Source organism: Heteronotia binoei, chromosome 12, assembly GCF_032191835.1.
Source record: "Heteronotia binoei isolate CCM8104 ecotype False Entrance Well chromosome 12, APGP_CSIRO_Hbin_v1, whole genome shotgun sequence".
In the NCBI taxonomy this organism is placed as follows: Eukaryota; Metazoa; Chordata; class Lepidosauria; order Squamata; family Gekkonidae; genus Heteronotia; species Heteronotia binoei.
The window spans coordinates 47,840,477-47,851,561 of NC_083234.1; the positions used below are offsets into that span (position 1 = coordinate 47,840,477).

The 11,085-nt window shown below is 43.4% G+C and overlaps 1 protein-coding gene across 1 annotated transcript; it reads left to right on the top strand.

The window, feature by feature from the left end:
* Positions 1–1,350: 1,350 nt before the first annotated feature.
* On the top strand, positions 1,351–9,689 carry LOC132580789 (gastrokine-1-like). Its single transcript, XM_060251876.1, has 6 exons — positions 1,351–1,362; positions 2,851–2,904; positions 3,734–3,871; positions 5,644–5,748; positions 6,375–6,510; positions 9,587–9,689. Exons 1-6 carry the CDS (start codon positions 1,351–1,353, stop codon positions 9,673–9,675), a joined length of 534 nt encoding a protein of 177 aa, XP_060107859.1. The 3' UTR covers positions 9,676–9,689.
* The last annotated feature ends 1,396 nt before the right edge of the window (positions 9,690–11,085 follow it).

Consider the following 11,085-nt stretch of genomic DNA (forward strand, 5'->3'; position numbering starts at 1 on the left):
ACACAGTGCCCTTTAACACACACACACACACACACACACCGTCATTCCCTCCTTGGTTTCACAAATTGAGAAACACAGTTATCACCACCAGTGCTTTGACTTTATTCAGGGCTTTTTTGGTAGAAAAAGCCCAGCAGGAACTCATTTGCATATTAGGCCACACCCCCAACACCAAGCCACCAGTGCTTTGACTTTAATTGAAGCAATCCATACTAAGAGGTGTTGCCTTGCTCACAGGCCATCTTTTGGAGGGGGTTGCCATGGCTGGGTGGAAAGGCCCACACAGTGCCCTTTAACACACACACCCCGTCATTCCCTCCTTGGTTTCACAAATTGAGAAACACAGTTATCACCACCAGTGCTTTGACTTTATTCAGGGCTTTTTTGGTAGAAAAAGCCCAGCAGGAACTCATTTGCATATTAGGTCACACCCCCAACACCAAGCCAGTCAGAACTGTGTTCCTGTATGTCCCTGCTCAAAAAAGGTCCTCCCTTATGGTTTTGTAAACAAGCATCCCAAATTCCTTTGATTCTCTCCCAAATCTCTTCTCCTCAAGGCCACACTCCAACAGATGATAAGGAACAGGAGTTTCTTGAGGGATAGAAAATGGCAATCCAATTCTAATTCCAATAACCTTTAATGGCATAACAATAGCTTACAGAAAGAAATGAACATACAATTTGCCCAAAACTGAGGTGGTCAGTATAGTGCAGCCAGTTTATCAGAACTCAGGGAAATTGGGATATTGAGGAAAGTAGGGTCTGAAGCTGAGGGGACTTTTGGCTCATTATTACCTCTCCTGTCTCAAGGGTGCATGTGAGAATCTTGGGACAAATGCAGTCCATGTGGTCCTGAACTCCTTAGGAAAGAGTCAGGGTGCAAATATGTTAAATTCCAAATGAGTAATGTGATAGATGTGAGAAAGGATTGTCATTGTTTTTGAGTTGTGCTGTTTAGGAGATCTCCTACCAAAAGGTTTTGATAAGAGTGGGTGGGGGTGACTATAATAGGAAATGGCTAAAAATGCTGCAAAGACAGTGAAGAAGAGAAAGAAGTTATGTTCCCAGGCTGATGGGAACCCAAACTGCAGTCCTTGATCAAATAAAGAAGAGGAGAAGCAAGAGAGAGAAAAGAACAATTTCAAACCTCATTGGTAAATATGTAGCACAAACTATTTAGTTTTCTCCTGAGTGTCTCAGAGATCCAAAATGAGAAAAATAAATATTTTATCAAGGAGAGCGCTTATTTGCATGACTCTTATGCGTAGAGGTATATAAAGGAGAAGGAGAAGAAGACATGGATAAATCCCTTCATCTTGATCTTTCATTTGTGCTTGGTCCGGTATCAAAATGAAAACCCTTGTAAGTATATGTATAAATTTCAAACTTTAACATGAGGTAGGACATAGAAGCATAGTGCAGAGAGTTGCAAGTGGAAATGAGGCTTGAAGATCAGATGAAGTAAGGAGGTTAGGCAAGGAGCTGCTACAATGATCCTAGAGTGCTTTAATATGCATATAGTTGCATTTCATGTGCATATGTTTCATGTTCCAAGAAGAGGAACTGTAGGTGTGTCTTTCCTTCTTTTATGTCCTGTTATCTTTTTCCAGTCTGTGAGGCATAGGCCATCCAAGCAGAATGACTATATGAGCCTTGCCATTAAGTTGTTATTTTTGACCAATCATTCCCAAACTATCTACCGATCTGTAGAACATTTTTTCATCATTGATATATCTACTGAGGAACCCCTGAGCATCAGACCTGAAGCCACATCCATTGCAAAGGGTTTGGCCAAATGTTGCAGTCAGGCCTCATTCGTTTCTCTGTCACCCTCCACTAACCAATAAAATTTCCTGGGATGCCCCTCAAACTCTCTCTCAACAGGACAATGACAAAGAAACTGGTAAGTGTGGGCATTGTTCAAGATGGGGGATCCGATTAAACTCTGAGGAGTCCCAGTGTTTCCCAGAATACAGATGCAAAATTAGGGCGGAGTACACCTATGAAGGACATATAGGTTGGGGCCAAGGCACCTCACTGTCACTGCTTCTGTCTCCTGTTGTTAAAGGTTGTTCAGTATGTCCCTAATGGAGTTTCCAGCACATGGTCACAGAACTCTTTTCAGGACCAGAGCATGTAGATTTTATTATTAGCTTATCTATGGCATGACAGCTACAATTAATCACTTGTGCATCTCTTCAGCCAACTGAATCCATCTATGCAGTGGGGTAGCTATGGAGCTGATAGTGCAGTGCTATACAGACTAGACCCTTCTCAGTCCATTGAAGTCTTAGAAGGGTGTATATCTGTTTAGCATTGCTTTGTGAATGTTCATCAAGAAAGAATAACTGCTTTCTTGAACCACCATAGCCTTTCTAGGTGTCCCCTTGAATTGTAATATTTTGTTTTATGTCCTATCTCAGACAACTGCAAACCAGGTAATTAAAATGGAGTTATTCTAGAACTAACCAAGAGCAGGTGTCCTTTAAGTTAACTAAGGGAGACCATGTCAAGAAGTAACAATATGCTTCCATCATTCACCTCTCCTCCATTTTATCCTCACAACAATCCTGTGAGATAAATTAGGCTGAGTGTATATGACTGACCCAGTGCCACCCAGCAAGTTTCCACAGTAGAGATTTCAACCTGGTCTCCCAGATCCTCGTCTGACACTGAAACAACCACAAAATGAAAAATCTGTTAGCTACAGTATTCTGTTTAAATTGTTCATCACAGTTGATTGTAGGGAAAATGGAATGTGAGGTTGGGGATCCCATCCAACTGCATAGGATTTAAGGACATGTAAAACAGACCTGAATATGACTGTTTTGTTTTCATTCTGTCTTCAAGATTCTGGCTGTTGTACTGGTGGAGCTTCTAACAGTCTCAGCCTCAGAGAGCAATGTAAGTAGCCAAGCAAACTTTGCTCCTTTACTCAGTCCTCAGCCCTGCTTCCTCTTTGTGCATGTCTTATTTTAACAATAGAGAGGAGTCAGATGCACTCCGTGTTCTCTTGCCACAGCTGCCTGCAATAGTTAGAGATTCTTCAGAGCTTGCAGTGTGTGTTGGGATCAGACTACATTTCAGCCCCATCACTATTGCAATGAATTCATTAATTAGCCTTAGGCAAAATATTGGCTCTCAGCCCTCCATCTGAAATATGGAGTTCATAATGTTGCCATACCTTACAAGGTTCTTACAAGGCTTCTAAGATCAACGATGGGATTCCATTTCAGTATTTAGGGAAAAGATCATAATATAAATAGAATGATTATTTTTGCATTAAATCCAGCATTTGGGCTATATGGTCTGTTCTCATTTTTCTAATGTTCTTCTCGTGGCTTGCATTTGGGAACATCCTAAGAGCAAGGCTGACCCAAGACTTGGTGCCTAAGACAGAAGTTCAACTATTGCATGACCTCACTGAAGTGAATGAGAGAGACCAATGAGCATTGTGGTATTCTTGCTCTCATTCCCTTCAGTGAAGTTTACACTCGAAAAGCATTCTTGGGGGCTGTGTTCCATCCATTGTTCAATCTCTAGTGAAAAGGATCTTGAGAGATGGACCAAATTATCTGACTTGATATAAATTAGTGTCATACCACAGATGTGGTCAATGGACTTGGTCTGCTGGTTTCTGCTGCCAATTCACAGTGCGCAAAGCTGCCACATGATATCGCTGGCTCACCTTGCCTTCCAAAGTATAATTTGACATGGATTTTTTGTTTTTTAGGCTATACAGCTCATAAACAAGGGAAATGACGGAGGAACTGTCTATCAGACAGTGAACATCAACAATAATATTAATGTTGCTTCCTTTAACACCTACTTTGGAACACACTCAACCAATGCAATCGTTGACTACAATAATGTAAGTATCAAGCCAAGTTATTTGGTTAAATTGCTATTCTCTCTCTCTCTCTCTCTCTCTCTCTCTCTCATTGGTGGGAAAGATAATGCTGGAATCTCCCTTTAGAGATTCCAGTTTGGTGTAGTGGTTAAGTGTGTAGACTCTTATCTGGGAGAACTAGGTTTGATTCCCCACTCCTCCACTTGCACCTACTAGCATGGCCTTGGGTCAGTCATAGCTCTGGCAGAGGTTGTCCTTGAAAGGGCAGCTGCTGTGAGAGCCCTTTCCAGCCCCACCCACCTCACAGGGTGTCTGTTGTGGGGGAGGAAGGTAAAGGAGAATGTGAGCCACTCTGAGACTCTTCGGAGTGGAGGGTGGGATATAAATCCAATATCTTCTTCTTCTTCTCTGAAGCATCCATTTAATTCCTCTGAAGAGCAAGGCTGTTAGTACCAAAAGACAGTCTCTGATAGAGAGGTGGGGTTAGATCAAAACCATATTTCCTGCTAACAAAAGGCACTTCCATCGGCAGAACTTGACTTTCCTGCCTCTCTCTCATACTGTAGACCCTTGTTCTCCCTGAAATGCTGGTCCAGGGGGACAGGGGACACTCACAAATGGCATGGGGGCAAATCAGGGGTCTGCAACAGGAAGAAGGAATTTGTAGAAATTATACCTCTCCTTCCATTAGTGGAAAATCTAGACTAGATCCAGCCCAGCATCTCCATTCTTTTAAAGTTCATGTAACTTTATGAGGTCAGCCCTCTCAAACTAACAGAGAAATAGAAATGATGTAGAAATAAAGTGCCCTAAAGAGGAAAGGAAATACCATCAGCAGTGCCAGCTCTAGGTTTCTGGGGCAAAACTCTTACAATATGAGCTTGTACCCTGCCCATACAGTGTGCCTATTCCTCATAGCATCAGTTGAGGACAAACAAGAGAGTGTTGCTCCGCCTACTTAGCTCACTGCTACCAGCCACCATCCCAGAATGGAACAAATATATGCTGTGCAGCAGCAAAGAGCACCTGTAGATGCAGAGGGCTCCAGATGATGGACCTATGCTGGGATATTTATGGGTTCCCAAATGTGCCACACACTGACACTACAAATAGATCAAAAGGCAGTAATACTCCAGATGTAATGTCCTGCCCAGATATTTACAGTTACTTATTTATATATCCCCATCAGGGTAAATGTTTTATAGAATAGCATAAGCAAACGGCAAAGCTCCTTGCCCCAAGGAGCTTACAGTCTAGGAACATGATCCAGCCCTTCCGCTCCATGTGCTGACGTGGGCCTTTTAAATTTTCTGTTTAGCTATGAGCATAACAGGATGAGGAAAAGTAATATAGGAAAAGAGTTGTTGTTTTAATGTCTGGTGTAATTTTAGGTTGTTTTATTGTTGTTTATTGTATGTGTTGTAATAAATACTATACAAATTAAGTCAGTCAGTAAATAAACGAGGGGAAGAGGAAGAAGAGCTGGATTGAACCGTAAGTTTTGTGTGTGATGGCGACAATGGAAGGATAGGAGACAGGGGTAAATGAAAGCAAATGCAGAATCAAGCTTTTCTTCAGTTTGGGGTAAGGATTTAGAAAGAGTATACTTCCTGACTTTCTATGTAAAGCACTAGCATTGTCTGAAAGCTTTATTTAATAAAATTATCAATGAAGAATTTAAACTTGGAGATTTTTCCCGTCCAGAAGTTAGCAACATTTGGGAGAATCTACAGCACAGAACAGAACTGAATGGTGACAAACTTGTTTCTAACATTTGCCCTTATGTTTTGCAGGGGTTGATTGTTTACCAGATGCCTTACAGGCGGCTCTGTATTGTGTCCCGGATGAATCGAAGCACCTTTCCAAGCATATCAGAGCTTCAGAACCTAATCCATGAGGTACTCAGTGAAGATACAGAATCAGGGCTGGCCCAAGACATGTGGGTGCCTGAGGAAGAAAAACAGCGCCCCTTGACCACTAATTCCCCTGGAGTACAATCCAGCGGAGAGGCCTCCTGTATAAGATTCGTTGAGAGTTATTAGGATTATTCAAGAGACCTGTACATCTTCCCAACACTAGATGCCCTGGAGGAACTAGAACTGAAACTTTCTGTGCCTAGATAATATAGATAAGACCCAGAATAACAGTTAACTCAAAATTTGACTGGAATTTTGAGGCAAATATGGAGGGATTTTGCTTAGCTGAATGTCCACCTATCTATCACATTTGTATCTCACCCATAAAATGTTAAGAGAAGCAAAAGGAATTTCAGTATGACATGAAATTTCTCGGGTGTGTTTGTGTTGCTCTAGGGCAACAATACTGTGGGGGAGTTGCCTCACTGCCCTGCCTATACCAGCCACCTGAAGGGAAGAAATGCCAGAAACCAACAAGAGTAGGTGGAAGATGGCTCTTGCAAACTGGTTGTTTAATCGCCATTGAAACCATCAACAGTTTGTCTGAAGCATAGTTAATGATGCAAAGTGACTTGTTTTCTATTTCTAATTTTTTTTCTGCCACAAAGGAGAATCCAGCACTGCACCCCCTCAACAGAAACTATGGTATCTCTCGCAAGATAGTCAGAAATCTGTATCAGCTTGGAATGCCTGCCCAAGCAATGTGTGGAGGTTTCACTACCTACTGGGCCACAGAATTCCAACGTGAGTTTTTTCAAAATTCACCGTGTTCCTAAGAGCAGGGGTAGGATCACACCTATTCATTGATTCCACAGCAGGGGACTTGTAGGGTTGCCAGGTCTGTGTTGGGAAATACCTTGAGACTTTGGGGGTGGGTCCAGGAGAGGGTGGGGTCTGGGGAGGGGCCTCATCATGGTACAATGCCATAAAGTCCACCCTTCAAAGCAGGGTGAACTGATCTCCGTCAGCTGGAGAGCAGTTGTATATAGGGTTGCCATGTCAAGAAATATCTGGGGACTTTGGGGGTGGAGCCAAGAGATTTGGGAGTAGAGCCGGGAGCAAGGGTGTGATAAGCAGGGGTCATTTTGTAGAAAAATAGGTGGTGGAGCTCATCCAGGGATTGTTAAGCAGCTGCACCTCCTATTCAATGGACAAGATAGGTAGGTGGGGAGGAAGAGAGGGAACCCTCAGAAAGGTTCAGGAGCTGTGCTCCTGTGAGCTCCTGCTGAACTCAAGGCCTGGTTACAAGCATGATTGAACTCCAAAGGGAGTTCTGGCAATCACATTTAAAGGGACCAAATGGCTTTTAAGTGCCTTCCCTCTATTGGAAATAATGCAGGATAGAGACACCTTTTGGGGGCTTATAGAATTGAACCCCCTGGCCCAATCTTTGTGAAACTTGGGAGGGGTGTTTTGAGGAAAGGCACCAGATGCAATGCTGAAAAGTTGGTGCCTCTACCTCAGAAACAGCCACTCAGAGTCCCAGATACCCACAGATCAATTTTCCATTATACCTGATGGAATCAGTCTCCATAGGGTATAATGGAGTGCCCAGCAGAAATCCCCCCCCCCCCAGCTTTCTGATAACCCTGGAGCAGGGGAAGAGCCTCCAAACTGGAAGATCCCCTGCCCCCAACTACGGATTAGGCAAACTAGAAACCACAGTGTACAGATTGATAAGAAAACAACAAAACACTATGTAAATTACATGCTTCAAGTAAATACTTTACATTCTTTACTAATGCATCACTTCTTATGGCTAGCATCAAATGCTCTTAGCCCAATACTGAAACTTAAAGAGTACACAGTCCTCAAACAAAGGCTCTATTGCAAATAGGATCCAAACTGGATGATGCAAACAATAGGTACCAAATCCTGCTGTCTTTATATGTCTCTTGCTGGTAGATGCAGATAGTACGGCTACCTCAGGATTGATTCAAGGATATACAGTACCATCTGTGTCTACCAGCAAGAGGGATATAAAGACAGCAGGATTTGGTACCTATTGTTTGCAGCTCCAGTTTGGATCCTATTTGCAACAGAGCCTTTATTTGAGGACTGTGGACTCTAAGTTTCAGTATTGGGTTAAGAACATTTGATGCTAGTCATAATAAGTGATGCATGAGTAAAGAATGTAAAGCATTTACCTGAAGCATGTAATTTACAGTGTTTTGTTGTTTTCTTACCCAACTGGGGATTGGCAGTCCTAAAGGGAAAGGTCTCCAGGCCCCACTTGGAGACTGGCAACCATACTTCAAGTAAGAGCTTTGTAAGTGGATTGATATCTGGGTCCCTACGCGCTTTTGGGGGTTCTCAGTTGGATGCATCTCTCACTATTTCCTAGACAGAGTCCCAGGTATGGTCGTTTGTTCCACTCTGTTTCTCTTAATGGCATTTGAAGTCTTTCTTTACCTATTGGGGGGGATGATCAGCCCACTATCAGAACATAAGAGAAGCCATGTTGGATCAGGCCAATGGCCATCCAGTCCAACACTCTGTGTCACACAATGGCCAAAAAACCCAGGTGCCATCAGGAGGTCCATTAGTGGGACCAGGATACTAGAAGCCCTCCCACTGTCCCCCCCCCCCAAGCACCAACAATACAGAGCATCGCTGCTCCAGACAAAGAGTTTCAACAATACGCTGTGACTAATAGCCACTGATGAATCTCTACTCCATATGTTTATCCAATCCCCTTTTGAAGCTATCTACGCTCATAGCTGCCACCACCTCCTATGGCAGTGAATTTCATGTGTTAATCACCCTTTGGGTGAAGAAGTGCTTCCTTTTATCTGTTCAAACCTGACTGCTCAGCAATTTCATTGAATGTCCACAAGTTCTTGTAATGTGAGAAAGGGAGAAAAGTACTTCTTTCTCTGCCTCCTCTATCCCATGCATAATCTTGTAAACCTCTATCATTTCATCCCTCAGTTGATGTTTCTCCAAGCTAAAGAGCCCCAAGCGTTTTAACCTTTCTTCATAAGAAAAGTGTGCCAACCCTTTAATCATTCTAGTTTGCTTTTTCTGCACTTTTTCCGATGCTATAATCTCTTTTTGAGGTGTGATAAGAATTGTACACAGTATTCCAAGTGAGGCTGCACCATTGATTTATACAGGGACATTATGATACTGGCTGATTGTTTTCAATTCCCTTCCTAATAATTCCCAGCATAGCATTGGCCTCTTTCATTGCAGTCGCACACTATTTGCCACTTAGGGTTGCCAAGTCCCCCATGGCCTCTGGTGGTATAGAGTTCCCCCCAAATTGCTAGAGCATCCAGGAAAACCATAGAGTTTTCCCAGAAAATCCCAAAGTGGCTGGCACACTACGTTGCTGCGTGTGATGATGTCACTTCTGGGTGATGTCATCACACAGGCGACATCATGTGGGGATCCCCCCAGCGGCCCGCTGTGGGCCAGGGGGATGGGGACCCACAAAGCAGGAGAACCCCCGCCCCACCCGAGAACTTGGCAGCCCTACTGCCATTGCAACCTGGCAGGCTGATGTTCCTGGCAAATAATTCAGCAGTTTGAAGGCTAAATATGACTCCTGGGTTGTAATTCTTCCACTTCTGTTTTCAATGGCCACTTCATAAGGTACATAAGATGCAGTGGAGAAAAGGGGAAGAAAAAGGCCTAGGTGCACAGATCCTCAGACAGACACCGCAATATTGGCAAATCCTCTCAATAAACCATTTGGGGTTATTAAAATTGTAATTTCCCATCAGAACAATATTACAGGAACACTGTCTTTTGGCAGTACAGCACAGTACACACGTTGGTGAATGCCTGCCTAACTTGCATTTTCTTTAATCTACAGAACCAGTAGCAGTTGGAGGCAAAGCCTGTGCAGATGTGCACCTTCTTATTCTCAATGTGAACCTATGCGGAGGCATTTCCCTCTTCTAACCAGGAAAAGATGTGTGTCTCCCAGTTTAAACAGGAAAAGAAGTCTATCTCTCAGCTTAACTCTATTTGACATTCTCCAATCCAAAGCTACACACCTTGTGTGACCCATCAAAGCAAATACAGCCCTCCACCCATGTTTTGTGGCCTGACAAGTACTAGACAACCTCCATTTGTACAGTCTCAAAGAGGCAGCAAAGAGAGGCAGTTCATCAACCCCCCAGGGAACTGCCATATCAATCAAGTGGACTATATTTGGACTGAAGGGTCACAATCTGTGGAAATCTGACCTACTCCAGCAATCTCTCATTCAATTGTCAAATGATGGCCCATAGAAGCAGTAAAAATTTAAGGACCAAGTCTGTAGAAAAATGCATACAAGAGTGGGCTGTTGGTAAGCTGTTGCCCACTTCTAGCTATTTAACAAATGTCAAAACCAACACTAACCATCTCCCGTTTAGAGAGAGGAGGGAATCCAGCTACTACCAGGAGCCTTTTCAGGGTGGTGCTTTCATTGCTTAGGTATTTTTGGTCACATCTTTGGTCATAATTGGAAGGGTGAATGAGAAAGTTGTGAGTTTGGTGATGTTCCTTTATTGAACAATTTAGTGATTTTCCCCGGATCCCTTAGAGCCAAAAAGCCTGGGCTATAGTTTGGTTTCACTTCCTCTCCTGGTTGGCTGTGTAGTTCTTGTTCAAGCAGAGGTGAGGAAAGGCACTGCTTCTGCTCCAATAAAACTTTCAGTCCTTCTAACACAGTGTGCCTGTGGATTTATTACAGATCCTTTTTGTGGAAACTCTGGGTCTTTTTCTCAGTGGTAAGGAGTAGGGTTGCCAATCCCCAGGTGGGGGCAGGGGATCCCCCGGTTTGGAGACCCTCCCCCCGCTTCAGGGTCATAAGAAACCGGGGGAGGGGAGGGGAGGGAAATGTCTGCCTGGAACTCTATTATTCCCTATGGAGATTTATTCCCATAGAAAATCATGGAGAATTGATCTGTGGGTATCTGGGGGGGCTGTTTTTTGGGGGTAAAGTCACCAAATTTTCAGTATAGCATCTAGTACCTCTCCCCAAAATACTCCCCAAGTTTCAAAAAGATTGGACCAGGCGGTCCAATTCTATGAGCCCCAAAAGAAGGTGCCCCTATCCTTCATTATTTCCTATGGAAGGAAGGAATTGAAAAGGTGTGCCGTCCCTTTAAATGTGATGGCCAGAACTCCCTTTGGAGTTCAATTATGCTTGGCACAGCCTTGATTTTGGCTCCACCCCCAAAGTCCCCAGATATTTCTTGAATTGGACTTGGCAACCCTAGTAAGGAGCCTAAGGCCACTCTAGCAATTGCAAAATTTGCCTTGGTCCTTTAAGCCCTTGCATAAAAAAAATAAGGAATAGCTGTCTTCTGCTGCTCAAGATTT

Bases quoted from the DNA above. Each gene is read 5' to 3' on its own strand.
- LOC132580789 (XM_060251876.1), top strand. The intron at 3,872-5,643 runs GTAAGTATCAAG...TATGTTTTGCAG, and splicing joins CAATCGTTGACTACAATAAT to GGGTTGATTGTTTACCAGAT. The intron at 5,749-6,374 runs GTACTCAGTGAA...TCTGCCACAAAG, and splicing joins TTCAGAACCTAATCCATGAG to GAGAATCCAGCACTGCACCC.